The 27,999-nt window shown below is 32.1% G+C and overlaps 1 protein-coding gene across 1 annotated transcript in view; it reads left to right on the forward strand.

Moving 5' to 3' along the window:
- The window catches only part of Cad87A (cadherin 87A), a 243,465-nt gene that overhangs the window by 204,415 nt on the left and 11,051 nt on the right, over positions 1 to 27,999 (forward strand). The window contains exons 5-6 of the mRNA XM_012485460.3: positions 19,583 to 19,840; positions 25,626 to 25,760. Coding sequence (XP_012340914.1) covers positions 19,583 to 19,840; positions 25,626 to 25,760 — 393 coding nt within the window. The remainder of the gene's footprint in view (positions 1 to 19,582; positions 19,841 to 25,625; positions 25,761 to 27,999) is intronic.

Genomic DNA, 27,999 nt, shown 5'->3' on the forward strand with positions numbered 1-27,999 from the left:
GATTCACAACTCTCGATTGATTCGAACGAGATTAGAAACTTTATCATTGGATAAAAATGGACGGAATCTAGAATGTTTCGCTTAAATGGATTATCTACACGAGTGTTTATTCATTTTTTTTTTTCCCCTTAAAATTGAATAGATTTGTATTTCTATTAGTTCCATTTTTGATGGAATGATTAAAGTAAAAGTTGGTAAATTATTAGGTTAGGTTAGATAAAGTTAAAGTTGTTAAAGCAGAAATTAGTTAGGTTAGGTTATATTAGATGATAGAAAGAAGAAAATTAAATGAAATTAAAAATTTGTAAACTTTGTAGAAATTAATAAATAATTAGTTTGTTGTAAATAAATAATCGGATATAATAAGATTTTTAACGTTTATAGTCTTATTGGAAATGAGTTCAATGTTTGATCGATTGATTGGTTATCGGAATAAAATAAAATATGAATGCTTATTCGTCCAGCTATGAGAGCTATTCCTTTATATACTATCTCCCGTTTGTAAAAATGGAAAACTGACCTGTATTATCCAATTCAGTTGTACATTATGTAGATTTTCGAGGATGTACTTTATTTTAAGTAACTCCACTCTGGTCCACTTTCAGCTCCTCCAAGAAAAAAGAAATACGAACCTAGAACTGACGATAAATATGATCCCTTTTGTCTTCTTTCTTGCTCCAGATCCTCTTCTCAAAAGAGTCGAGCTTTGTTAAATGAGATTCATATATAGAAAAACACGAGATCTTGTTATTTTTCATCTTGAAATTACTTTTCATCCCTTTTCAAGTATCAATTCTTTTTTTTTTTTTTTTTTTCCCTCCTTGTATAAAGAAAACGAAACATGTGTCAGCAGATAAAAAATTAACGATCTAAGATTGAATTCGAAATTATAGAAAAGAAAAGAAAAAATATTGAACGCATATTGCTTTAATGCACACAACCAATTTCGTCCAATTCCCCATAATTTATCATTAATTTCGAGATATCGATTCTGATCAATGGTATTTTGTACCATAATAATAACTCATGGCTAAATGCCTTCCGAATTCGCGTACAATTTATCGACATTAAAGTATCACAAGATTCGCATAATAATTTTGCCTCTCGTTAAATATCTATTCCGCGCATGCGCGTGCAATTTATTAACGTTAAGATACAAGCTGCTGCTTCGCGTAATTATTATTGAACGTACTGGTCTGCAACTTGAAACTGAATTGTAGCTCGGATCGAAATACAATTCGATAATCAATGTTTTTTTTGTTCGTGCCAATAATTATATATATATATATACATAAAAAATTTCCAGTTAAATTAAAAAATCATCTCTCTAAAGTGCATATGAATTCTGCACGACAGTGGTTCTCAACTTGTTTTCTATCGCTGTTAAATAAATCGCAATTCTGCGCGGCAGTGGTTCTCAACTTGTTTTCTATCATTGTTAAATAAATCACGATTCTGCACGACAGTGGTTCTCAACTTGTTTTCTATCATTGTTAGATAAATCACAATCTCAGAATAGTTGACGATTGAATAATTTATTACGCTTAATTATACTATAATTATACTTAATTATGAACGAAAGAATGGAAAACTGTGAAAAGTTATCGTAATAAATAAAAACTGTCTGGAAAAAATTACCAATTGAATTCTTCGAAACTAAACTTTTACTCTTCTTGCTCTTCCACTAAATCTTCTATCTACTTGAAACGAATATATAATTTTTCTTGTACGTTCCCCTTTCCCCATCGACCTTGCTTGTCTCCCTCGCCATTGATTTCCCTACTTTCCTCAATCATCCCTCGTCTATTGTAGTATAAAATTTACAAATAATTCGCAGAAATTACCCTAACCGCTATTCATTCGCGGAAGTAAATCTTTTCTCCATCGTGCAAACGAGCCGAATCGAGGGGGTGGAGGACTGTTTCATTAGGGCTCTCGTCGCCTCGAGGATGGAAAATTCTTGGCCGCTATTAAATGGTGACCCGGCCGCGTAATTAAGTTCGGACAGGTCGGTGTGACGAGCGATATTACTTTGAAGCGTGAAACGATGAGGTCAAAGGGAGGGTTGGATAAGCGGTCTAATGCCGCCAGCTATTGCGCGCATTCGTGAATTGGCGCGCGATACGAGCGCGCCCCCCAGCCTTGTTTGGCCGGATTAAATCGATGCCGATTGGCCCGGGCTGGTAATTTGGCCGAGGCCTTCGTTCTTCAAAACTCTCTATGGAACTAATGGAATTAATTTGCGACCTTCCTCGAACCTTCTCCGGGAAAAAAAGAGTATTGTCGTACCACTTGGAATTTCGAATTTTTGAAAGGGAGAGAAGGATATAGAGAATATATAATTTCGAGTATATAATTTTTTCCTGCACAGGCGTATTTGGATGGATCTAATTGTATTGTACAGTTGTTAAAAAATAACTTATCATTATATCTTGGGAAATTTCTCCCTCCCTTTAATTTAAGATTCGAAATATAATTAATATAATTTCATGAGGGGGGGCAGTGAGCAACTTATCATCGAAAAAATTTGCATATCGTTATATCCTCATTTATTACGTGGAAAATGTAATTAATATAATTTCGTGGAACAAAAGTATTCGTATCTAAGACACGAATATTGAAATAATGTCGTACAAGAAATTCGAGGCAGAAATTTTTCGCTTTGAGTAGAAGAAGAGGTTATTTCATTATTTATTATATAATCCATTCGTACTGTCATTAAAATTTGAATGAATTAAGGTAGTAATTTAAACACTTTGGTAGGTTCGATGAAAATTTCATTCTCGAATAAGATGAAACGTAAAATCTTAGATTGCAAGAAACGTAACACGGCAAATGCTCGTCGTGAAATTCGAAGCAGTGTGAACGATTTCCACGCACGGGATGGATATATATATATATATACTTTTCAGTAATAACGCCTTCATGAGAGTTTAACCAAGCTTTATTGCCGTTTGAACAGCAATATCGGCCCTCCTCTCTCTCTCTCTCTCTCTCTCTTCCATAAGAATTTAGTTGAAACGCGCCAACCCAACCCGTTTTACTTTTATGCGTAACGATTGTTTGCTCGTAATGGAAATGAATTCACAAATGGAAAAAGAAGGAGGAGGAGAGGAAAATCTTCTTTCTTCTTATTATTCGTACGAAGCAGTGTATATAATTGACATTCCAAGTAAATTTAATATTCCAAGCGAGAATGATATAGAAAATTCGTGTATGGAAAAAAAGAACGATTAATTTTCTTTTTTTTTTTTTTTGGACGAATAGAAAAATGGGTTAAAACATTAACATTTCTTTTTCTCTTCATCTGTAACGACAAGTCAAACGATAATTAAATTTTCTAAATTTATGCCAATTACATACATGTATGTAAAATTTCATCAAAAGATGTAAAAATCCACAGAAGAAAATTACAAAATTGAAATGAAAACACTTTTCTTTAATCCCCTTTAATCAGAATACTCCAGAAAGAGAGTTAAAATGATCTCGAATGTATCCTAAGAAACTTAAATAACGCAAATTCAAAAATTCTCTTAACGCACTTTCAACTAATATCCTCTCTCTCTCTCTCTCTCTTTTAAAATTTTCCAAAAAAAAGTTCGAATAAAAACGTAGGCCTCGGAAAAAGAAAAAAGATGGAGAGAAGAAGTTGGCGATGAGGGATCCAAATCGACGAACGAATTGGAAAGCGAGGAAAATAAATCACCGAGGTTATGCGAAGTCGATCTGAAAGCCCCCTCCCCCCCCCCAAAAAAAATAAAAGAACGAATACCCCTCCCCTACATAATTAATTATCGTTGCAGAGATCGCCAGTGCGCGATCGTTCCCTCCCCTCACCCACCCTCCACCTTCCAGGAAAAGCGTTTTTTCCCCGATTGGTTCCAACGATTTCGACGCGTCTCGGCCGTAAATTTCATTCCCTGCAGTTTATGCAGAGGCCGAGATACGGATCCGTGTATAAATGAAAAAAAGGGGAGACGGAGGGAAGAATATGGATCGACTTGGCTATTTCGGGCACGTAGCGATCGTAGCTCACCCGAGTTTCCAACTAATTCTGCTCCTGCCGCCAGAGTTTCGGTTGGGGGGGAAAGAAAGGGAGGAAGAGAGATAGAAAGAATTCTTTGAAACGGGTATTGATATCATATTTACCGGAAACGGGGCTTTCTCTTCGTTCGTGCCGGGATGCTTCTGATGATTTGCCCGCCTCGCGTGACGGGTGGGGAGATAGAGTGGTGAATTCTCCTCCAATTTTTGCAAAATAATATTTTGTTTTTTGTTGGATGTTCGTTGAATTTTTAAGACGCGATGATTAAGCAAATTTTGAGAAAAAGCTCATCGTGGCTCGAAAAATACCTCGATAATTTCTTACGTAGAATTGAAATATTAAAAACGTGCAATTCTTTGGATATTCTTTTATTTTTGTAGGTTGACGTGTTTAGATATATTTAGGGCTAGGTGTTTTGTCTCTGAAATTGAGAACAATTTCGATATTTCAATTCTAGGAGATTATTGAGTGAGGTTTTTTTTTTTTAAGTTAAAGAAAGCTTGGGTTACGATGCTTTTTCTCAAAATTTGGTTAATTATCGCGTTAAAGCGAGCGTGAATGATCCTGGAAGAAAATGGATCGGAGAAAAGTTTGGACGGGGCGAGTTAGTGGAAACGATTCGAACTTATTTCTCTCGCTTCGAGAGAACTTTCTTCTTCGACTAATAAACGAACCGTGAACCGATGACATTTAGGAAACTTTTGCTCTGTTCTCGCGTGAAAATATACTTTTTTTTTTTCTTCTTCTTCTTCTTTTTCCGTTTTTCCACTCTTTCGCTTCGAGTTTCCTATGTAAATTTCGAGCGAAAACTTGATTACAAGGTCGAAGTTGAGCGATGAAAATGATGAAACTTGATTGGCCATCGTGTCTACGCGGAAATATCGGTCGTAATTCTTTTTTTCTTTTTTTTTTTCCTCTCTGTTCTGGATGAACGAGGAGAGAGTCTTCGATTTTTAGAATTGACTTTTCCCCGCCATCAATGGAATTGCAAATCTATCGCTCTTATAATTCGTTTTGCCGCTTAATGCTTCGCCATTGCAATTATTGATACACGTTTCATTATTAATATCCTTTTTTTTTTTCTTTTTACTAAACCGAATGGCTCGTTGCAATAATCGAATAATCGATACTTCTTTTCCCTTTAATCTCACTCATAACAGTTAAATATTAATATTTCGAAATTAATATAAAAGTACTGCTTCTTTCACAACATTCTTCTCACCTATTGTTGTTCATCCTTTGTTCAAGATACAGAACGAATAACTGGAAACAATTATCTGGATCTTGAATAAAACGATGATAAATTGAAATGTCGAATTACGAAAGATCGAAAAACTTTAAACTTCCTATCGTTTCTCTGTTTTCATTACATAGGAATAATAATAATAAGTTTCCAGTTTTATTCTGTAAAACCGAGGAGCAAGTATCGGTTTAAAAAGAAAAGGGAACAAACGAGATAGAAAACAACGTGAAATATCGGCGTCGAATAACGACGTTGTTCGACATGGAGGGCCCGAGGCGGTCGAAAATAGAAATGGAAAGAGGGCGGATTCGGTGAAGCGGTGCAACCAAACTCGCAATAAAAGCGCGCCAGGGATCGGCCGCCCCTTTGTCCAACGGGCTCGCAATGCGAATCGTCGAGCATTGTTTACACTGGTCGAGGATGAAGCCGGCCGACCACCGTTAAATGATTTTGCCACAAAGCTATCCAATATTGCGCCACCGCTGGCTAAATAATGAGGGGACGGGTCTTGCGCCCCCCCAAAAAAAGGGTTGAAAGAACCAGAGGTGACCCCAGAGAATAAATTTTAATCCCCGTGAATTTTAAATAGGGCTTCGACGAAAATCATGATTTTTTTCGAAGACGAGGAGGATGTTCAAAAATGTCCCCTCTTTTTTTTAATAACTCGTGACCGAATTCGAATTTACTTCTCGTTCGTGGCGCCACCTGAAAGAGTTATATTAAAGCGTACAAAGTGTTAGGTTAGGTTATATTTTTACCTTTGCAGAGCCAATTAATATGAATTTAATAACAATAATACTTTTTACTTTTTTTAATATTGCATAGATATTTTTATCAATTTTATAGTTTTAAATTTAATTGTAAAGAAGAAAGATAAATATTAGAAATATTGCAAATAAGTTATTTGCCCTTTTTTTCTCTACGATCGTAATTTCTGATCGAATTCGAATTCCGTTCGTGGTGGCAAATAATACAAATAATGTAAGTCCATTTCTAAGAGTACATTTTAAAAGATTAACTAATAATTTTCTAATAATTATAACTTAATAAATGTAATAGAATGTTTTGCATTACTCGAATTAAAATAGAGGGACAAACTGGTGGATAAGAGAATTTTCAGACAAATACAGACTTTTCTTAAACGAAGAAAATAATATCCATACTTACAACGAAAATTATTTTTCATTTATTTCGTACAAAGTAATGTGCACTTTGTAAATCTTTGTAAAAGCTGGAAATTTTAATTTGGAAAACGACGATCGTTCAGGTGAATCTAAAGAAAGTTCGAAGAATTGGCAGAAAGATCAAGAGTCAAGCGATATTTTGAGTAATCTTGTATTCGATTATGTAATAAAATCTTGAATTTGAAAAAAAGGGAGATTTATTTGCACAGCAAATAGAAACATCTTAGATTATCGAGACAATCATTATTATTATATAATTTTTTTAAAATCATTTAAACAGAGAATCTCTATTGTTAATATCTCTATTAATAATTGCATTAAAGGTATTCGTCAATGATGAAAATCTATTTCCTTAACTTAAACGTACGTATCTATTGAACAGATGATGCTGCGAGGACGATGCACATTTTTTAGAGAAGAATTTGTATATCTGTTGTGGATCTGTGTCAGCTTTCTTGGAACTTGAGACATTTTCCAATCGTGTTCTCAACAGTGCGATCGGCATCCTTGAAAAGAATTATCGCAAAACAGCTCCTCAGTTTCCTGGAATTTAATCACGTTCCATGAATTTTCCTTAGATTGGGAGGTTTTTTTTTTTCTTTTACAACGTCGTCGAGCTTCAGAGCTGTTCGAACTTCTCTTTCAAAATCAGAACTTTAGACCTTTGTGAATTTAGCGATTGAAACCTTCGTCAGCATATGAAGTTTGCTCCTGATCGCAACAGAACTTTGTGCAGCATGGTTCCATGGAACCACGGTTAACGACAAAACAAATCAAAAATCCGTATAACGTTTCCTTTAACCATCACACATGCATGATCTTCAAATGTGGAAATAATTCGTCCGCAAAATGTCTTGAAACCGTCCTCGCTTGCGACACCACAAATAATTTTCCAATGTGCCTTGAATAATTAATGCCGCCACGAATTGGCCGCGTACCAATCGGAAAAAAGGGAGAAAAAAAAAAAAAAGAAGAAGAAAAAGGAGAATCGTTGCTCCTCTCTCGAGAACTTTCAATCGGGATCGAATAATCAGGATTTATCAATCGTGTGTTCGAATATACATTTTTCTGTTAACAGATTTGTATTAATTACAGTTTCAAATTGCTTGATTTTAGTTTTTAATTTGATAATAGATTAGTCACAGTGTTATATCGAAATCAGTGATATTGATTTTCGATAAGAAATCAAGGAAAAAAAAAATGGAGACTGACGATAATACTTAGACGATATTTGCAGAAGGAAAGAATTGTTTTCCATGTTTCTTCGTGGAAAAAGTTCACGACTGTATTATAGAATGGAAAATCGTGTTAAAGAAAATTTTTTGAATCACTTGTTAAATCATTTCGATCGAAAATAAAAATTTATGGAATCATCGTCGATGTAACAATTTTTCTTCTTCCGTTTTCCTTCAAAAATGGATCGTTACTATTGCCAAAATTATCGATAATTAAAAAGGCAATTCAACTTGACGATGTTTCAGTAGAGAACAGTTTATAATTCGCAAAGGTGAGCTATATGGTTGAGATGGATCACTTAATAACTTAACCGAAATGCATATCTGTTTCATGTTGCATACACAACAAGATCGGTTGAATCTTCTTTTTTTTTTCTTTATGCCTTTGAAGCGGTTAATATATGAATTTACATAAGCTGTAGTTGATCGTGACAGGTAGTTATCGTTGATACCAGTATCATGGCCGATTAGAGGGTTTATCGGGACCGAATCCCGAAAATTGCGCCTATTATTAGTCATCCACCATTAGTTCAAATTTATCAATAAAAAAATCGTCGTGGATGAAGCAACGATTTTTAGTTATCGAATATTCTTAAAACGGAGTTTTTCTAAATTAAGGAATCGAGGCTTGAACAGAGATTCGATACGTGTTTCGACAATAATAATTATAATTATAATTTTCCATTCCATTTTGTTCGATTATTTTTCGAAAAATTACCTGCGTCTCAATTTTTACGTCTCGAAAAAAAAAAAAAAAAGAAAAAAGAAAAAGAAAATAGCACAGATAGCTCCCCTTTACCCGAATAATCGATATTGATGGAGTGCGTCTTGAGAGGGCATTATTTATGATTTATCGCGCTACTTGAACGCGCATCCCATCCATCGATCGTCGACGTCCGCGCATTTGCGGAAGAACATCGGTCCCCGTCATCCTTTGTATCTATTTACGATAAGCTTTCCAAAGCGTCGTGTCAAACAATCGTAGAGAAGGATCGATAGAAGACTATCTCCTCCTTCCCCCCCCTCCCCTCCCCTTCTTCCCTCAAGAAGAGCGCAATTTAGCGCGCGGTTTATGGACCGTGAGATTTCTCATCTGTTGTTCTCTTATCGGCGAGATGCGAACGAGTTCTGGAAAACTGTATGTACGATTGAAGGAATGCATTGGCCATCTGTATCTGTAGATAAAAAAGAAAGAAAGGAAAAAAAATTCTCGATTTTTTGGAGGGAGGGGGGGGGAGGAGGAGGAGGAGGAAGAATTTGTATACACGGAACATTACGAAATTGCATCCTTTTAATCGTGTTATCATTAATCGGTAATTTCGGGATCGAATATTGGGATTAGAATCGCGGACAAAAGTGCGATAATTGCGCGTGTACACGGAGCGCGAGTGTATAATTTAAGCGGCATACATGTGTCTTAATAGCGAGCATGAACACCGGTCTAAAGAGATTAGAGGAGTGGGGTTGAAATGCGAGGGAAAATCGCATTTAGTCCGAGTCACGTCGCACATCGCGTTGCTGAACGTTTTTAGACGTGACGCGGGCAAGTATCATTTGCATTCCTCCACCATTACTGGCCGTATAACGTGTACGAATATATATGAAAAATAAATATTTTTGAACCTTTCTTCTTATCGCGATTTCTTTAATTCGTTCGTTTTTTTTTTTTTTTTTTAATGAACGCGTAATGCGATACAGGATGTGAGAAAAAGGGAAGAAAAGGAAAAGGGAAAAGAGTTGAGCTTAATTTTCGAAAAGGGAGGAGGGATACGTAAAATGTTTCCATTCTGTATGAATAATCCGCGATTTTTCGCGTAGATGCGCATGTTTTTCGTGTGCTTTGTACATATTTTATATAAATGAGGGTAAAGTGAAAATTGCGAAATTTATAAAATTATTGTTTGATTCAATCAACGTAATTTGAACACGAATCGATCGATTAAATAAAAATGCATTTAGAATATCTTGTGAATAAACTGGATTATTAAAACTATATTAAAAATAGGGAAAAATTTAAACCGCTAACTCTGAGGATAATGATGTGAGGTCAACGAACGAGGAACCATTAAAATCTTAAAACGCTTTTTCGTATATTTTAATACGATTTTCGATTCGTCGTTTAAAAAGAAGATAATTTTTAATCGTTCATTCTAAATCTAATTAAATTAATGGATGAAAGATCGTTAGAAGCGCAGAACTTTACTCTTTAAAATATATTTTTAATTTTTCCGATACAATTTCTGGTTCCCGAGATATCGTCGTGTAAAGAAGAGGATAATTTTTAATCGTTTACCATCTCCGTCCTTGTCGCACGTTTGGACTTTTTACGCAATTTAGCTTCAAACTTCGGTCAAACTCTATTAAAATTAGAAAAAATTCGAATCGCTATAACTCCGAAGATAACGACTCTCGACCAATGAATGAAAGATCGTTAGAAGCGCGGAATCTTGCTCTTTAAAACGCTTTTTTAATTTTTCCGATACGACTTTCGGTTCCGGAGATATCGTCGTGTAAAGAAGAGGATAATTTTTAATCGCTTGCTATCTCCATCCTTGTCGCGCATTCGCAGTTCCTATGTTACTCACCTTAAAACTTCGATCAAATCCTATTAAAATTAGGAAAAATTTGAATCGCTATAACTTCGAAGTAAATCACTTCCGGTCAATGGATGAACGATCGTTAGAAGCGCTGAACCTTACCCTTTAAAACGCTTTTTTAATTTTTCCGATGCGACTTTCGGTTCCCGAGATATCGTCGTGTAAAGAAAAGGGTAATTTTTAATCGTTTACCATCTTTGTCCTTTTCTCTTATTCGGGCCTCTCGCTCCCACCTCGTCTCACTGATCTACCCCGAATCCCAGACAAGCGACAGACGCGATTCCTGGAAAAACGTAACACGTGATTCCTAGAAGGATGTAGTACGCATTTCTAGGAAGAAATATAGGTCAGCCCCATTCGTAATTTCTGCGCCGTCGTTTAATATGGAAACTTTGAATCCTTGTATCTCGGCAACCGATCGAGATATCGAGATGAAATAAAAAAAGATTTCAACGGCATGGTTTCCTCTATGTTCTGAGTGGATTTCGATGACAAAATTTTGAGTCTTTTCTCGTGTTTTTTTTTTTTTGTATGAAAAATTGAAGTTTCATTTGCGAATAACATCTTGTCGAATAAAAATACAAATTTAAAAATATAATCGTTACTTGTGAAGTTGAGATTTTATAAAATCTACGTATCTTAACAAATTATTTTTTTCTATTCAAATATTATTTTATTTGTATGAAATAAAGGGATGCTGTTAATCTGAATTTCTATATAAGACAATAATATAAAACAAGATATCACGGTTTCGTCCCAATTGGAACACGAATGAAAACCAGTCGTTATCGTTATGAAGTGCATACCTGTACAAAGATCTAGATGAAAACGGAATAAGCAACCAGGGCTGAATATTTTATCGATTGTCAACCTACATTTTCATGATATTTTTAAAGACGATTCTTTTCCGCAACAGCAACGAAGCGGTTAATGACATTCCCGATAAAACTGTTTCGAAACATTGATTCTTATTTCGATAACGCTAACAATAAGTTATATAAATATTTATTTATGTTTAACGTGTCAAAATATATCTTTATTTATTAAAATTATTAAAACGTAATATTTTCTCGCAATACAATTAATATATCATTGATCCTTAACATTCATTTACTCATTTATTATCGTTGAATATCGTTATTAAGAACACAGAGTTAATCAATGGTTTCTAATAACGAAAAATGGCTGTAAATGATCGTACCGTAGTCAAATTATAATTCCCTTTACCGTATCCCATTTACGATTTGACGAGAAATTCGACGATGAATCATTTATAACGTTCCGATTATAACTTCCTCGTTAATTGGATGATTCGTGATAATGATTCCCAATATGCCGCTAATGAAAGCCACAGTGCGCCATTTCTTTGCGTGGCGTCGCTGCAATCGGACACGACGACGCGATATCGGGACCTCGTTACATTTCCCCCATTCGTTTATTAATAGTCGCCATTAACGGGCGGTGAACGAACGAAGAATTTTCGAAGGTTCGCCGGTAAACGCTTACCGACCGGATTACCAACAATTAACGAATTATCGTATCGTAAAATCCAATAAATTTTTGCACATCTCGCGAAAGAATCGATTCGAGTGCGTTGTTTCGAGTTGAAACGAGATTCCACTCGATCGTTAATGCGGCTGATTTATTAAATGGTTAAATTATATTTTTGGAGTTGTTTAATTGCTTGATCGGTAAATATGCTACTCTCGTGGACAATTTACGCGCCATTTACGACTGTTCTTTTTTATCGTTCGAGGCTTTCAAAAAATTTATCAAAGATAAAATGTTTATTCATTTAATTCTTGGAGATTGGAAAGGATTATAAGAGTTTATTTGAAACGAAATAATAAATAATCATTTAAAACAATTATTTCGAAGATTTTTATTATTTTTATTTTAATTATTTCGTTCGAAGATAATAAATAATCAGACGTAAGAAGTTGTTGATTTAAAAATTGAATTTAGAATATGTATGGAATTATCTTATTAGTTTAACTGCATTTGCTTTCGCTTCAAATAAAATTCGTCGAAAAGATGAAAAATTCATATTATGATAACTAGAAAAACATTTGACCAAATGAAAAAATTGTTTCTCTTAAAAGTAACAAGCTTGAAATAATATACAGTAAGATAAGATAACAAATCCAAATTTATTAGAAAGTTTATTAAGGAAAGTGGAAATCATTTCAAAAGGAATGAATCTCTTCTTATTGTTCATAAACCAAATCCAGCTTACTTTCAGAAGAGTTAATCAACAATAAATAATGAAGATTATGGATCATAGAAAATTTCTTCAAGAACTTATCAATTGTACTTAACATTAGAAAAATAATTCAATTAATTAATACTAGACAAAACCAAAAATAAAATTTGATCAAAGATTGTGAATGAAAAAAATGGAAATTGAATTCAAAACATCTTGTTCCTTGCTCTTTCACACTGTACAGCTCTGCTATTCGATGTGTTAACAATCCCAGAGTTTGTTATTCCCAACGTTGCATAAAACACGAGGCGAAAAGAAGTACAGCAACTGTATAATAGTATCAGTGCTTATTTGGTTTGCAGAATAATAGCTCTGCCGTAGATGCTATCACGAAATTTTCTCGAGCTTTCACAAATTGATTTCTTTTCTATTTATTAATTACAAAAACTGAATAATAATAATAGTAAAATTAACGAAAATGATAATTTTACCATTTTAATAACAAAAGTTTTCAAAAAGTGTACGTAAATTTTTCGTTAGATCGAATTTATCATGCTTGGAATAATCTGGAAAAAATATTATACTTATATTATATAAATAATAATATCAAAGAAGAATCTCATTATTACATGATTACAATATCAAACGAATATCATGAACCAATAGACAAATTATTGTTAAATAGATCTTGATAAATGGGAGATTGATAAGATGATGACATAGGTCAGCAGGAGAGAACAGACTTGAGGGAATTGCTCTCTCAACAGTAGATTTATGGCACATCCACTGATACAACAAGATGAAAACGTGAAACCGCTTATAATAGAGAAATTTTGAATTATATATTTTACAAGTGAATGAATCAAATTTACTTGGAAACATTAGCAGCCCCAATTTCTTCTTCTTCTCTCTTTTCCAATAGTGATTCAATTATTATAATATATTTACAATTAACAATTGAATTAATCAAATTGTATTTTATTTTAACAAAGAAAACACTAGGACTTTTTATCTTTTCTTATTGTCTCTTCTCCAATAATGACGTGTCTCTCTATATTTTAATAAATAATTCTCATGCTCGTATTTCCTCGAAAGAAAACGATTCATTTTTGTGAGAAAAATACGTAAACCACGATATACGAAATTAATTAAGATCCTTTATCCGATTTAAAATCATCACGACCACAAAATGATAATAACTGTCCGTTGGAAGCGTATCAATCACACGTAAAAATTCGATTCTTTGATCAGTGTTAACAGCAATCACGCAATTTTAAAATCGAGAGAAGAAGAAGAAGATGGAAAATGAAAAACGGCAATGCAATTGTCACTGGAGAAATTCCAACACGAGCAACACTTGGTTATATATCCCGTCGATAAAGATCCAGAGTCACACGGTGATCCGAATGGCGGTTTCGCGATCACAAGAACGAACGAACGAAATAAAATTGGCAAAACCGGGTCGAAATACGGATCTCCGCTTTTGTCCCTCTCTCGAATCGCGATTCCGTGCACGTACCCGCGATACACGATGGCGGAACAGCGAGAGGAGTACGTGTAAACCGAGTACGTATGTATCGTGTTTCCTCGAAACTGGCTATGTTGTCGACAGGAAATTCAAGAATGAAACGAGAATTAAGATACGTACGCCAATAAGTTGCCTCCTCTAATTTTCGAGAGAATCTTGTATAGCGAGTTTCAATTCGATTGTGCCAATCAATCCATAAATTGTCGTAGATGAGATGAGTTTAAGTTCGAAGTCATTATTCTGTATAATTTCGTGAGAATTATAATGATCAGGTTTTTGATAGATTATGAATATTCTATGAAGCTGATATGAATATATTAGTTTTAGAAATTCATAAATATTAATAAAATTAAAATTTTTATATATATTTTTATAAAAATTGTAATAATTAGGTTTTTTCAGGTTTCTAAATCTCATGGTTTGCCTTCTTTTCTCTATCCTCGAAATTTCGTGTTTATAACCGATTTCTCTCGTATAATGTCAGAGTTGGATATTAATCCGTTGAAAAAGTAACTAGTTGAAAATTTCGAATAAAGTTAGAATGAAGTAATTACTTATTAAAGGTAAGTGGATAACATTTATTCAGTAGCTATTATAATTGATCCTTCGTGTAATCTTGATCGTTTGGCAATTACAATTATTATCACAATTTTGAACAATAAATTATTGAAGTAACTTATCAAAGCAACTATTAAATTTTGCATGAGAATATAGATTATCATCATTTTCATATTTATTAATACGAGACATGCATTACACGAGTGTGACAAATTCTTTCGAAATTCTGGCCAAATATGATATTTTTTAACAACGTTCATACTTAAAATGTATAAAAATAATTTTTATTATGTAATAATTGATTAAATTATATACAACACGCATTGGATCTCAGAAATTGGCAATTGTCCAAAATTAAAATTTTATTGTCATTTTCGTATCATTAATACCAGACATGCGTCGAAATTCCGGCCAAACAACATTTTCAAATCCACATTACATTTAATAATTTCCTAACAATTAATTATATTATATACAACGCAACTGTATATTTCGTTCTTCAAAAAATCATTCCTCTCCAAACTGCCTGAAGCACACTGAACTCGATATCCTCAAGAATATTTTCCTTGAAACGAACTGCCGAACTCCTCTCTCCAACAAGACAGACCTATCGAGAAATGAATAAATGAATAAAAATGAAAGATAGTACAATTCGGAAATAGAATAACCATGGAAAACCGAAAAAAGGAAGGAGGAGTATTCGAAAGAGACGAATGGCAAGGAGGAGGAAGGAAAATTTCGCGACTCTCGCAACGTGATGTCGAGGAGAAGCCCGTCCAAGGTTGTTCGGAATCAGAGATGTTAGAAAGAGAGCGGAAGAGAAGTTCTTCTCTGGTCCGTCGAGTCGAAATTGCCGTGTGTTGTGTGCACACGGGAGGAGACGTCGCGCATGATAAAACGCGTTGTATCCTTGACCCCGGCGTTAAATTACAGTCGTTACGTTGAATCTTCTTTTTTCTTTTCGCTGTTCCAATCCACGGATCCACGGTGAATAGTAGGCTGCCTCGCTTCTTTTGTTACGGTTTTTAAGGGGGTGGAAATTTTCTAAAATTTAAAAACGTCTAAGGCTCTTCGATATTTTTATGCGAATTTTTAATGCAATGCGTTTTCGTTCGAGAAATGATGAATATTAATTTAATTCTTTGTTGCTGTTCGAAGAAAAATAACTGTTTCGAGAAATAATTGTTGAACTAAGATGGAAAATAACCGAATTAAAATATCTATTTCTGTTATATAATCGTATGAAAAATATTTTCTATGAAAATATTAAATGTTTCGAGTGAATTATCAAATTATCAAATTTCGACCTCTACGATGCATCTTTAATAAATGCTAATTCTGTGATTTTGAAAATTTTCCAATAAGTTACACATCAATTTTATTATTGTACATAATTCTTAAATGATTAAATACATTAAAACTGATAAATATTTAATTGCTAACTGGATAAAGAAATAATTGAAAAATATAATAAAATAATGCGTGTATCCAATTGTTTCAAACTGATAACTGCAAATCTGTGATTTTGAAAATTTTCCAATAGGTTACACATCAATTTTATTATTGTACATAATTCTTAAATGATTAAATACATTAAAACTGATAAATATTTAATTGCTAACTGGATAAAGAAATAATTGAAAAATATAATAAAATAATGCGTGTATCCAATTGTTTCAAACTGATAACTGCAAATCTGTGATTTTGAAAATTTTCCAATAGGAAAATTTACACATCAATTTTATTATTGTACATAATTTTTAAATGATTAAATACATTAAAACTGATAAATATTTAATTGCTAACTGGATAAAGAAATAATTGAAAAATATAATAAAATAATGCGTGTATCCAATTGTTTCAAACTGATAACTGCAAATCTGTGATTTTGAAAATTTTCTAATAGGTTACACATCAATTTTATTACTGCACATAAATTTTAAATTATTAAATACATTAGATTGACAAATAGTTATTTGCTAACTGTATAAAGAAATTAAAAACAATAATAAAATAATGTGTGTATAACAGCAGTTTGTATACAATTGTTTCAAACTGATAAATCTTCTAAGATTCCATGATTTTGAAAATTTCCTAATAGATCAATTTTATTATTCTACACAAATTTTAAATGATTAGATGGATTAAGACTGATAAATATTTACCTGGCTAACTGGGTAAAGGATTAATTGATAAAAATAATGAAATAATGTGCATGTTTGTGTATACGAGTTGTTATGTTGTCACAAAGTTTAAATTTAATTTTTAAAGTATACAAGAGAGTAAGTCTTGGAGATGTAGTAGTTACGCACGTTAAGTGTTTGTTGCGAATTCTCTTCCAACTTCTCTGTTGTCCTCCTAAAGGGGGAAACTAAGTAAGTACACGAGTTGGAGGATCCTTTTTCATTAAGGAACCACAATGCGGATACGTAATGCGTTTAATCGTTAAGTATCCACAGCATGGATATAGAGATAAATAATACTAAGAGTAATGACGAACAATTTTCAAACCAGTTATTAATTCACAACAAGAATTTCATTGACTGCGCAATAATATTGAGGCTCGTGATTCAATCTTAATAAAAAAAATTAGATTGTATCACCACTTATACAATCCTCAATATCTTTCTTGTTTAACAATTTATTTTTGGGTAGTTTTCAAACATTCAGAATTTTTTCTTTGCGTCATTTAACGTGATGATAATGAGTATATTATTAACATGCGAGAAATATAATAATAATTAATAAAATTTCAATTATTGAAAATTATGACTCGTCCTAACTTTTTTGCCAGAAACTGCCATTCGAGGCATTGAATTATAAAATCCAACTACTATTTTTGTTCAATTAGTTTCAAAAGAGTACCATATATCTTCATCGATATTGTAATCTTTGATCATTGGAAATTACAAAATGGAAGACTGGAGAGTGAAAGAAAGAAAATTTTCGATGCTATTCTCATCGTTGGAAATACGATTTTACCATTTTGTCACACCAATTATTAAACATTGATTAGATTAATGCATACGTATTATATCACATGATTTCACGAATCCATTTATTTAATTTAGCAAAGAAAATGTTAATATTTTCGAATTTTACTCTGATTAAGTCTTGGCTCGAGATTCGATTCGTCCACCAACTACATTGCCACTGTTACTCGTGCACAAATGGTTACGATACGAAGGGTAGTAGGAAGTTACCATCCTAAACTATGATCCTTCAAAGAATCCTTTTCATTCGGTCTGCTGGAACATGCTTAAACCGTGCACGTGCTTCTGTCGTTGCCTCTGTTTCGAGGATCGATCATTGGCAAGTCGATTTTCAACGATGAAACGTTTCTCATAGTTAAAATAGGAAGTTGGAAACTCGAACGGATTGTTTAACTCCTCCTGGTAAATTTGCCTTCGATAACGCCTCCTTTAGTTCGATTTTCGTGTTAAAATTTCCTTTGCACCGATCGATTAAATGCTTCTTGCCGCCAATACATTGTTTGTTATAACTATAAGAGAGAGGTCTGCCGATTAATTTGGAGCAAAGTTTGAAACGAATAATTCGTAATTCTTTCTCATATTTTCGAATCGTATCTTTATCTTTTGTCATTGTTCAAAAATATTCTAGTTTTACACTTTCTGTTCGTATGATTAAAATTGAGTTAGAACGTTCGTTTAATCGTCTTTCTTCTGCAAAAGAGTAAGAAAGAATTTTGAAATAAAATTTCAAAATATAAATTTGGATGCATTGAAATGGATCGATATTCGCAATATTAAATTTCGAATAAAAATCTTGTATTCCAACAATATATGAATATGTTATTGTTGATTGTTTAGCTTTGAAAATTTATTAATTAACAGTACGTGTTGGATGGTAATTTTTTATTTCTCACGTGTTTTTAATATTCATTGATGTTAAAGTAAAAAGAATCGGTTATCGATATATTTAATTTCTCGTCCCGCACATTTTGTATTAAAAATTTGTCTACGAGTTAAATCCGGAATGAATTATTATTCGTTGAAATTTGTTGGATTAAAAATAGCAGGATTAAAAACTGTAGTTTCGATGAGAAAAAAAATCTGTTCGTTATTAATTTAAAAAGTAAAAACTCAAACAAGAGTTGCCACTTTCTATCTATTAGGCAAACTGTTAGTGTTTATGTATTATCCAATATTAATCTCTGACTGAAAGATAATCTCTAAGAGAAAGTTATTCGCTAATCTTTCCTCACGAAATTTTTGCCTCGTTGTGTCATTTCAAATAAAATGGCGTCTAATAAACAAACGATTTAAATAAAATTTGAATAAAAGTAGAATAAAGAATTTATTTAATATTAATTATTCTTTCTAATTTAATAATTTCTTAAATGGTTAAATATTATCAATTATTCCCTCGATAATAAGATTGATGCGATAACAATGTACGTTACACATACTCAATTACGATTTAATTATAAACATTTATCGTAGAATTACGATACAGCTGTCACTGCTTGCTTTTTATTGAACAATAATTAATTAATTGATATCTTCAATCGTTTCCGATTAAATAAAATATACTGCAACGTGATATTCTGATATATGATATCCGATAACTAATTACTCCTCTATTCCATACGAAATCGTAACAATAGGAAACGTAATATACGAAACGTAATATGAATCTAATTTAAATCGTGTTAAAGATATAATTAAAGTTGTAAATATTTTTACCAACTTTATATTAAAATATTCCTCTCTCCTCAAGGAAAGAGAAATCGAAGATCTCGACGTTGCTTCGAAAAATTCACAAACATTCCACGAATATCTCAATCCCCGATTTTCCTCGACAATAAACGCACAACACCTTTCTCTATTATTATCTATTTGTGTTTGACGAGAATAATTTTCAATCCATTCAAGCATCGCATCAACAAGCGACCATCTCGAGAAACGAAGTTAAAAGTAAAGATCGTCTTTTCTAATCTCGCGATTGATTGGAATCGATGTGTTTCAGGAGAACGGCACGATACGATTTCGAGTGACGTTGGAGGACGAAGTGCCAGCCGGCCAACAGCCGAACATTGTGGGTGTCGACGCATACGTGATCGTGCTCGACGACAACGACAACCCTCCCCGTTTCCTGAACGTGCCTTACGAGGCTGTAGCCGAGGAAGACCTCCCGGTTGGCTCCACCATTCTTTCGGGTATTAAAGTAATAGATCCTGACCTGTTGGGCGATACCATAGATCTAACCTGCGTCCCCCAGCCACAGGTGAGTCATTAATACTCGTTACTACTGCTAATATCCCGGGGTATCGTTACCCGAGTCACGGAGATCCAACTTTCCTTTTCCTCTCTCACGTTTCGTTTATTTCCACTTCTCGGATATATCGAGTTCCACGGATTCGAAATGAACGACATTCGCTCGAATTATATTTATAATTCCGAGAAATCATTCTGGAAATTTTCTGGAAGAATAATATTTCGTCTTCTTGAAATTTTTGTGCACACGGTTTTTTTTTCTTTGCACTTGTTCTAGAAATCGGTTTTTAAATGTTCCAGTCTTGGCTCGAGCCAACGTTAAGTTTAATTTTTAATGTATCGCGAGATGATATATGCTTCGAGTGTTGTACTCCAAAATATGCAATGGTTTTTTAGTTTGTTGATGCGATATTCAGGTTAGACTTCAAGTCCCTGCCAAGTTTTTGAGAATTTTATGTAAGTCGTGAATTTTTTTGGTCGTTTGAGAAAAATATTATACATTGTTGAGTTTTCTCTTGTTTTTTTTTTTTTTTTTTTTTTTTTTGTAGAAGTTAAGCGCGAAAGTTAAATAAATATGTTTTAATCGACGCAGCTTGATTATTGAAAATGTTCGTTCTAAAAATTATTAGAATCAAGAGATGGTTTTTATTTCTTAAAGCTATTTAAATAATTGATGTTTGTGCGTCTTAAAGTTAAGAAAAGCAATGAAATAGATCTATCTACTTAACGAATGGAATTAATCAAGAAATTGATTAATTCTTTAAAAACCCAATGAAAAAAACTTGTATTACAATTCGTCCACATTTTTAAAATTTTTCAACTCTGAAATATGAAATTTTTACCACCAACGCGTGAAAAATATTTCTCATTCAATAGTCACGAACAATTTAACCGCTGCTACTCTACTATTTCAATCGTCAACAAATTCAAAACTGAATTTGCATATATATTTATTTCATTATCCTCAACGAACTGTACAAACTCATTTGGAAAACCGGCTGAAACTAGAGAGAGAATTTCTATCTCCACGACAAACTTTGTTTTTCGATAAAACAGTTCATACGTTCAAATCAATTCGAGACTTATGCGTTCGAATTACTTTTATACATCTGTCTGCGTACAAATTTTTCTACATATGTAATAATTCGTACATCTATGCAATTGATCTGTAAATCTCGATTACTTTATTTATTATTTATTGATTTCACGTATGTAATGCCGCTAAGTAAAAATAATCAATAATCGATCAAATCGATCAAGTCGAGACAATTTCACGGATTATTATTTTAAGCTGGAGGGATGTCGTTTGAAATATTTTGATATATATCCACCTTTATGTCTCTTTACATATCATAACTTATGTTAATTAATCCTAAACGTTCAAAAATCCTCATAATTTACCAGATTTAATTAACTAACGATCACTTTTTCTTCCTCCTTTTTTTTTTATAAAGTTGTTCTTTTATTCGTATTTTATTTATGTGTAGCGCGTAACATTTTCGAAACTCGAAGCTTTTGCTAAAACGAGGTTTTAATTTTGAACAGTGCTGATTGAAAGACAGCTTAACAGCTCTCTTCCGAATATTCACGACCACTTCGATATTCGATGTACATAATGTGATATTAATGGATAATGCCAGTACAACGATGATAATATTGTTACATTGAGAAAGACAGCGAGGAACAAGAAATAACAACATCGACTGATATCCAAAATATCGATTCAAAGTCGTTTTCCTCGCAAGAACGTCGTATTACTCGTGCAAATTGATTAGTTTCGTGTTATAAATATGTTACAAATTTAATAGTAACATTCAATAACGCTAATATTATATTTACATAACACGTGAAAATATTTTATGGAATTATTAAATACTAAATTTTCTGCAAATTGAAATTCTTCGTGCTAAAAAAAAAAAAACGTTATCGAATAAAATTATAATCGATTTCGCTCTGATAGGCGAGAGATAATAAACAATGTTGCAAGAAAATTTGACGGGCGATATAAAATTTTTAAGAGGCGGATATCAACCTGGTAAATAATATCCTGGTAAAGAAATATCAGCTCCTTGTAATTAATGCATAACGAAATCCGGTGGTAATCTCTTTCTTTCGTGCACGTTTTCGACGTCCAGCCGGGAAGATTAATCGTCACGAGATAAATTCCTCCGCCTTCCGCCTCGAAATTAATCTCGGGGACATTTTGACTATTTAATAGAACGCGCATCCCCGCTCTCTGTGCCCTCTGTAATATATTAATACGACAATATAAAGTCGGCCGGTTCGGAAAGTTCACCTCTTAATTCGCTTGAATTTTCTATGTGCCGGCCGCACTGAATGCGAATGAAAGTATTCCTTTAAAACAGCTATTTCACGTCAAATCGGCCCGCTCCCGCCCTCCATTATTTATTTTAGCAAGCTCCAACGGCATTCATTGCGGCGCGGAGAGGAATTCGTCTCTATGAGATTTTCAATTTCGTTCGAGCGCGTGCGTATCTGTGGAAATGGTTGATTACGGTTTTTTTTTTTTTTTTTTTCATTCGTGCAAAAATAAACGAACGATCGATTAATTTTTCTTTTTTTTTTTTTTCGGAAATTGAAAGAGAAACGGGAAAGTAATTGAATCGAATACATTTTCGAGATAAAATTTGAAAATTTTCTTTGTATAATATCGCTATAAAATCGATCTTTTTTTGGAAAAAAATGTGGGAAATATTTGATACGAGATGTTGTTTCGTAATTATCAATGTAATTATTTAGAAAGGATTTTTTTTTTGCTAAGGAAATGGAGGATCTATTATATCATTATATGTGTTTTTATTTTTCAGAGAAAAAAAATGAATTAAGGAATACTTTTAAATTATTCAATGATTTTCGAGTTGCGATTAAATTATATGAATTATATCTTACGTATGTTCACTTTAAAAGAGAGTAAATATCTTCTTTGGAAAAAAGGGATCTTCGATACTTGAGAAAGATAATTGATTTAATAAGAAAGGATAATAAATGTTGTGTTAATTTTATAAATAAGAAGACAAAAATGAAAAAGGAATTTATTTAAAAATTCGAGCAAAAAAATGGATAATTTTCGCAATATTAAAATTTTCATTATTGATAAAGTAAATTCTTCTGTTTTTTCCTTTAATTTCAGAAGCCTTATAATCAACTGATTCAAAATTAATGGCTTGCATAGATAAAAAGTTGGTTAGTGAATTCACTTATCCAAGCCTGGCAACGAGATCTCATAATCTTTAGGGAAAAAAGATCAATTTACTCATTTCCAATGAAATTCTCTATTTTATCCATTCAACAAGCACGGTAAGAATTAGTAATAATCATTAAAAATTACTTGCTCTCAATATAAATGTAGAAAAATTATTAATGATTGTATAATGCATATAAGGACAATTTTTTTTATTTATTATCCAGTTTTTCCAGTGAAGGAAATACTCTGTATAGGTTAAAAATAATACATATTTTTTTTTTGTAGGAAAAAGCATTTTTTTTTCTTGTAGAAAACTTTAGAAAAAACACTTTCCACGTTAATTAATCACATGCTTTTTCGTGAGAGAGATTTCACGTTGTAATTATTTTCCCTGTGATAAAGAAAACTAAAAATATGGTAATATATAAACTATTACTTCGAAAATGTAAAAAACGTAAGGAAAATAGAAGGAAAAAAAATTCTGCATATTTTGTCCTTTAATCACAAAGTAAATAATATTCTTTTGCGATCGTTATGGAAAGTCTGATTATTCATCCATAAAATATCCATTATTCATTATTCGTATATATATATATAAAATTGATAAAGGAGAAATTTAAGCGAAAAAATTATGAATAAATTAAAAAGATATATAATTTTCTTCTATCTGATTAATTTCAATCAAAAACATTTACAACAATATCGATTAATTAGATTAGTGGTTTTTAACCTATGATTTATCCTGAAATCCTTACACGTAATATTTTAAAAAAGCTATTTATTTATTTGAAAAAATCTTTTCTCTTCAAATTTAAAAATTATTAAATTCATATTCGATGTACATTTATAGATTTAAATTTCGAGTTTCACGATAGTAAAAAATTATTTTAAGGATGACTAATCAAAGACCAAGAATCTGTGGATATGAATTAATAGGATGAACTTCGTTTTGAACTTCGTTTTTGAATGGTTTCTTGTACTTACTCGAATTACCAAAGAATGGAGTTCCTTATAGCTGCAGTTCACAAAATTATCAGTTTACCATGCATTTAATTACGTAATATAATCTAAACTGAATACAAGTATGGATTCGTTTGATAATTAAATAATCTGATTTTTTGTTAAATATTATATGTTTCCTATTACCAAACTGATTACCAAAAATTGGAGATAAAATAGACATTTCAAAAAATAATAAATTGATCATTGTAATAATTTATAATAAAAACTATTTTTTTACATTATTATATCAATTTTGCTCTACAAACAAAATGATAAATTATTCTCAAAATGTAGAAAAAAAAAAGGTGTTTTATCGTATTTTAATTTAAAAGTATCTAGAAAAAAAAAAGCAAGTTAAATTAATAGATAAATCAAAACCTCTAATAACAAAAAGGCTACAAACTTCTTGAAATATTATTTATATCGCATGAAAACGTTGGTATCGTGTTCTAGGGTCGATAACGGAACATATTGCGGTCGGACTTTAAAACGATCAAATCGGAAGAAAAATAGCTGGCATATCGGACATTTTGTTCGAAAAATATCCAATACGTTTATCACTCAAGATACGCGGAAATTATCTAGCCTTACCAGTTCTACGCGACGATCTCGAAGGATGGGGCTGGAATATTAGCACGTAGACACATAACCTCTATGTCATATCCGCTCGATAAATTCATGGAGCCGTTAGACGACCAATAAAACTGTAAAACCTTTTAACTAATGGCTCGCTGGCTTTACGGCAGCAAACTTTAATACCTCTTTTCGTTTTACACAGACCGTGGAACGCGCCATGTCCTCGATCATTAAACGTAAAATGTTTAAAACACACGTGTGTCGTTTATTTACAAAATAGTCGAATTTTTGTTATTAAAGCAAAGTCGATAAAAAGGCAAGTTATCATCAGAGATAATTATCGACAGAGTTGATGTATAGAAACATTTAAACTCGTGTTGTGGATTGTCTTTTTTCTTTTTCTTTTTTTTTTATCATTATTATTGATTCCTCGAGAATGATTTAAATCAAAGATATTTGTTTTTTTAATCGCAATGTTCATGATATAAATTTAACCAGTTAACCAGTTAAAAATAATTACAATAAAATGTTGGATATTTGAAATATATAAAATTAAATTAATTATTAATAAATAATATATTTTCATTTTACTATTTAAATCTCTATTTTAATTTTAATCTCAGAAAGAATTGTTAAATCATCTTTTCTTCAATCCTTTATAACATAAATGTTCATAAAACATCTTTAACAATATTATATTTATAATTATTTATAAAATATTTCCATAAAACATTTCTATAACTGACAATGATTGAATTTTTACTAATTCCACAATTCTTATTCCTATTCAATTAATTTAATCTTCCAAACTCTGTCGTCCATCATCGTGTCATCGCAATCGTATCATTAAAAAGACAAAAGATTTCGATACTTCATGATGTCCAAACGAACCTTTTACCCTACGTAGGTAATATAGATAAATATATTACAAGACGTTATGTGAAAACACACGTAATTTGGACATTAAAAAACAACAAATCGATGCATTTTCGTTATAATCATTCTGTTGCAGTTTCTAGATGCCTGTGAAAAATTCGGTATAGTGGATGTGGAGAAAAGACAGAATTCGTACACGGGCGCCCTCGTATTACGTCAACCACTCGACTACAGAGAGAGACCCTTTTACCAACTACTGCTCAGGGCAAGCGTGAGTACTGCTCGAAAATTGGTTTTAATTATACCACAGCTACGCCAGAACCTCTAACCTTCACTCGTCCTTAAGATAAATCTATTTACGACAAGACGCGCTTCTGGAAAGCATCTAGCTTGTTATCAGGCTGGATACGCTACTGTAAATCATACGAATTAATTCTAGAATTTCTGAACTTGTAAGCGAAATAGTTTCCATCTAACAGTGGAATTTCTTGTATGTATATAGATATATAAGATGTTCAGACACTAGTCAGCGTTTTTCTCGAAAAAAGGTATTAAAGGGGGAAATTTTTCTACAAATTAATAGCGTGCATCAATTTTTCAGGAGAAAAATTTTCATCTTTAGTTTTTTTAAATATAATATCACACATGTTATCATACGTGAACATGACGTATGATATAACGTTTATATGACAAAACAAATTCATTCGTGCGCCATGACCTTCGAGGTTATGCAAGGTCAGAAGATGACGTTTTGTCTTATATTATGTAATATTATATTTATCGGTATTTCTTAATATAGTTATATTTTGTAAATAAAAGATTCTATTACAAAACGATAAATAAATTCGAAAAATAAGAATAAGAAATTTACTAATAGCTCTGAAGAGTGCGTTATTTTTTATCTATTAATCTAGGATATCTCGTTACTCTGTTATACTATCATTTATCATTGTCATCAGATACGGCCTCGAAAACAATGTTCCCAGCAATTGTACGGTGTTTAACACTTCCTTCTTCCTCGATACGTCATAATGAAAAATGTTCCTATAATCTTCCGCTTTTTTTATCCTTTTATAATCTCGAAAAATCACCTCCCAAATAATTTATCCCCCAAAATACAAAGATAAAACGAGATCAGATCGGATTATTGAATTTAAAATGCTCTTTGACGCAGCCAGTTGCGAACACGAAATTCAGTTTCCATTAATTTCCGCGAGCAAAATAGGAAGTGAATTCTTCGAAAGCGAATTTTCGACGAATTGCGAGGAAAAAAAATTTTCGAGGTTAATCACGTGATAAGAAGAATGAGAGGAAGCGTTCAAGAATAGCAACTTAGATATTTTTGATAAATTGCAAATATACCATCGTTCGATCCAAATGATTCTTTTTAATCTTATAATATTCTGTTATTAGTTTTTCTATTGTCAAGATTATCCGAATAGTGTTAGGTTAGGTTAGGTTATTAAAAAGTTAACCTAATCATGGATATACAAACGTTGAAATCAGGAATTGAATAAATTTTTGCTTAACATCGATTAATTCTAAGTTTAATTTCAGCTCAAATCAAAATTAAGTAAAAAATTATTAATCGACGATTGAATTTGAATTAGTTTCCTTAATCAATTATCTGTAGCAATAAACTTCATTAAAATTATACCGTAATTTAATCTAACCTGAGTTGAATTTCAAAGAACACAATTTTGTTAATAATTTTTCAACGTATGATCATTGACAATATTTTAAAAAATCATTATCAACATTGGAGGATGGTAAATAATTATCACGTTTTTTATAAAATTTTTATATTTTCCCGATTTTTCTTCAATGAATGTCACTATTCGAAAGATGGGACAGTTAATTATTTTCTAGCCGCTAAAGAAGATATTTATGCTTCGAATGAACAAGTAAATATGGCGAATTTAGGAAGTCTTGGTGGAGGTTGGAAACAGGAACGCGAGCCAAGTTGAAAATTGATTTTAATTACATAGTCTTGGAAATGACTTTGTGCCACTTTGAAGACCAACTCTAATTATAGTTGAACGTACAATTATTGTAGTAATAACAGGAAAAAAATTCAACTTGTTTACTTTTACCAGCCAAAAAATTAATTTTTAATACAATTTAAAAGCGAATTTTGACGAATAAACGAAATTTAATTGCAAATTTTATCAATTATCAATGTATTCCACGCATAATTTATATATCGATACGTAATATCTTATTATTTTTCACTATATACTCTTTTATAGGTAATTATTTCGAATATGAATCCAATTGAAAATGTCTGGAGTTTATTTGAAACACTTGTATGCAAATCATTTTAGCTGATTTGAAGGAAAAAATTGGTAGCTACTTAAGTAAAATTAAAAAATAAAGGATATAATAAAATAGTACACGAAAGCAGAAAGAATGCACGCTGTAATAAAAGCAAAGTGTATATGCTTTAATAATTAAAAATAATTAAATTTTACTAAAAGCATTAAAATTTTTCAGCCAGAAACTGTAAATAC

Source organism: Apis florea, unplaced genomic scaffold (genome assembly GCF_048593485.1).
Source record: "Apis florea isolate Af1SG1 unplaced genomic scaffold, ASM4859348v1 contig_3170_pilon, whole genome shotgun sequence".
Taxonomy (NCBI): Eukaryota; Metazoa; Arthropoda; class Insecta; order Hymenoptera; family Apidae; genus Apis; species Apis florea.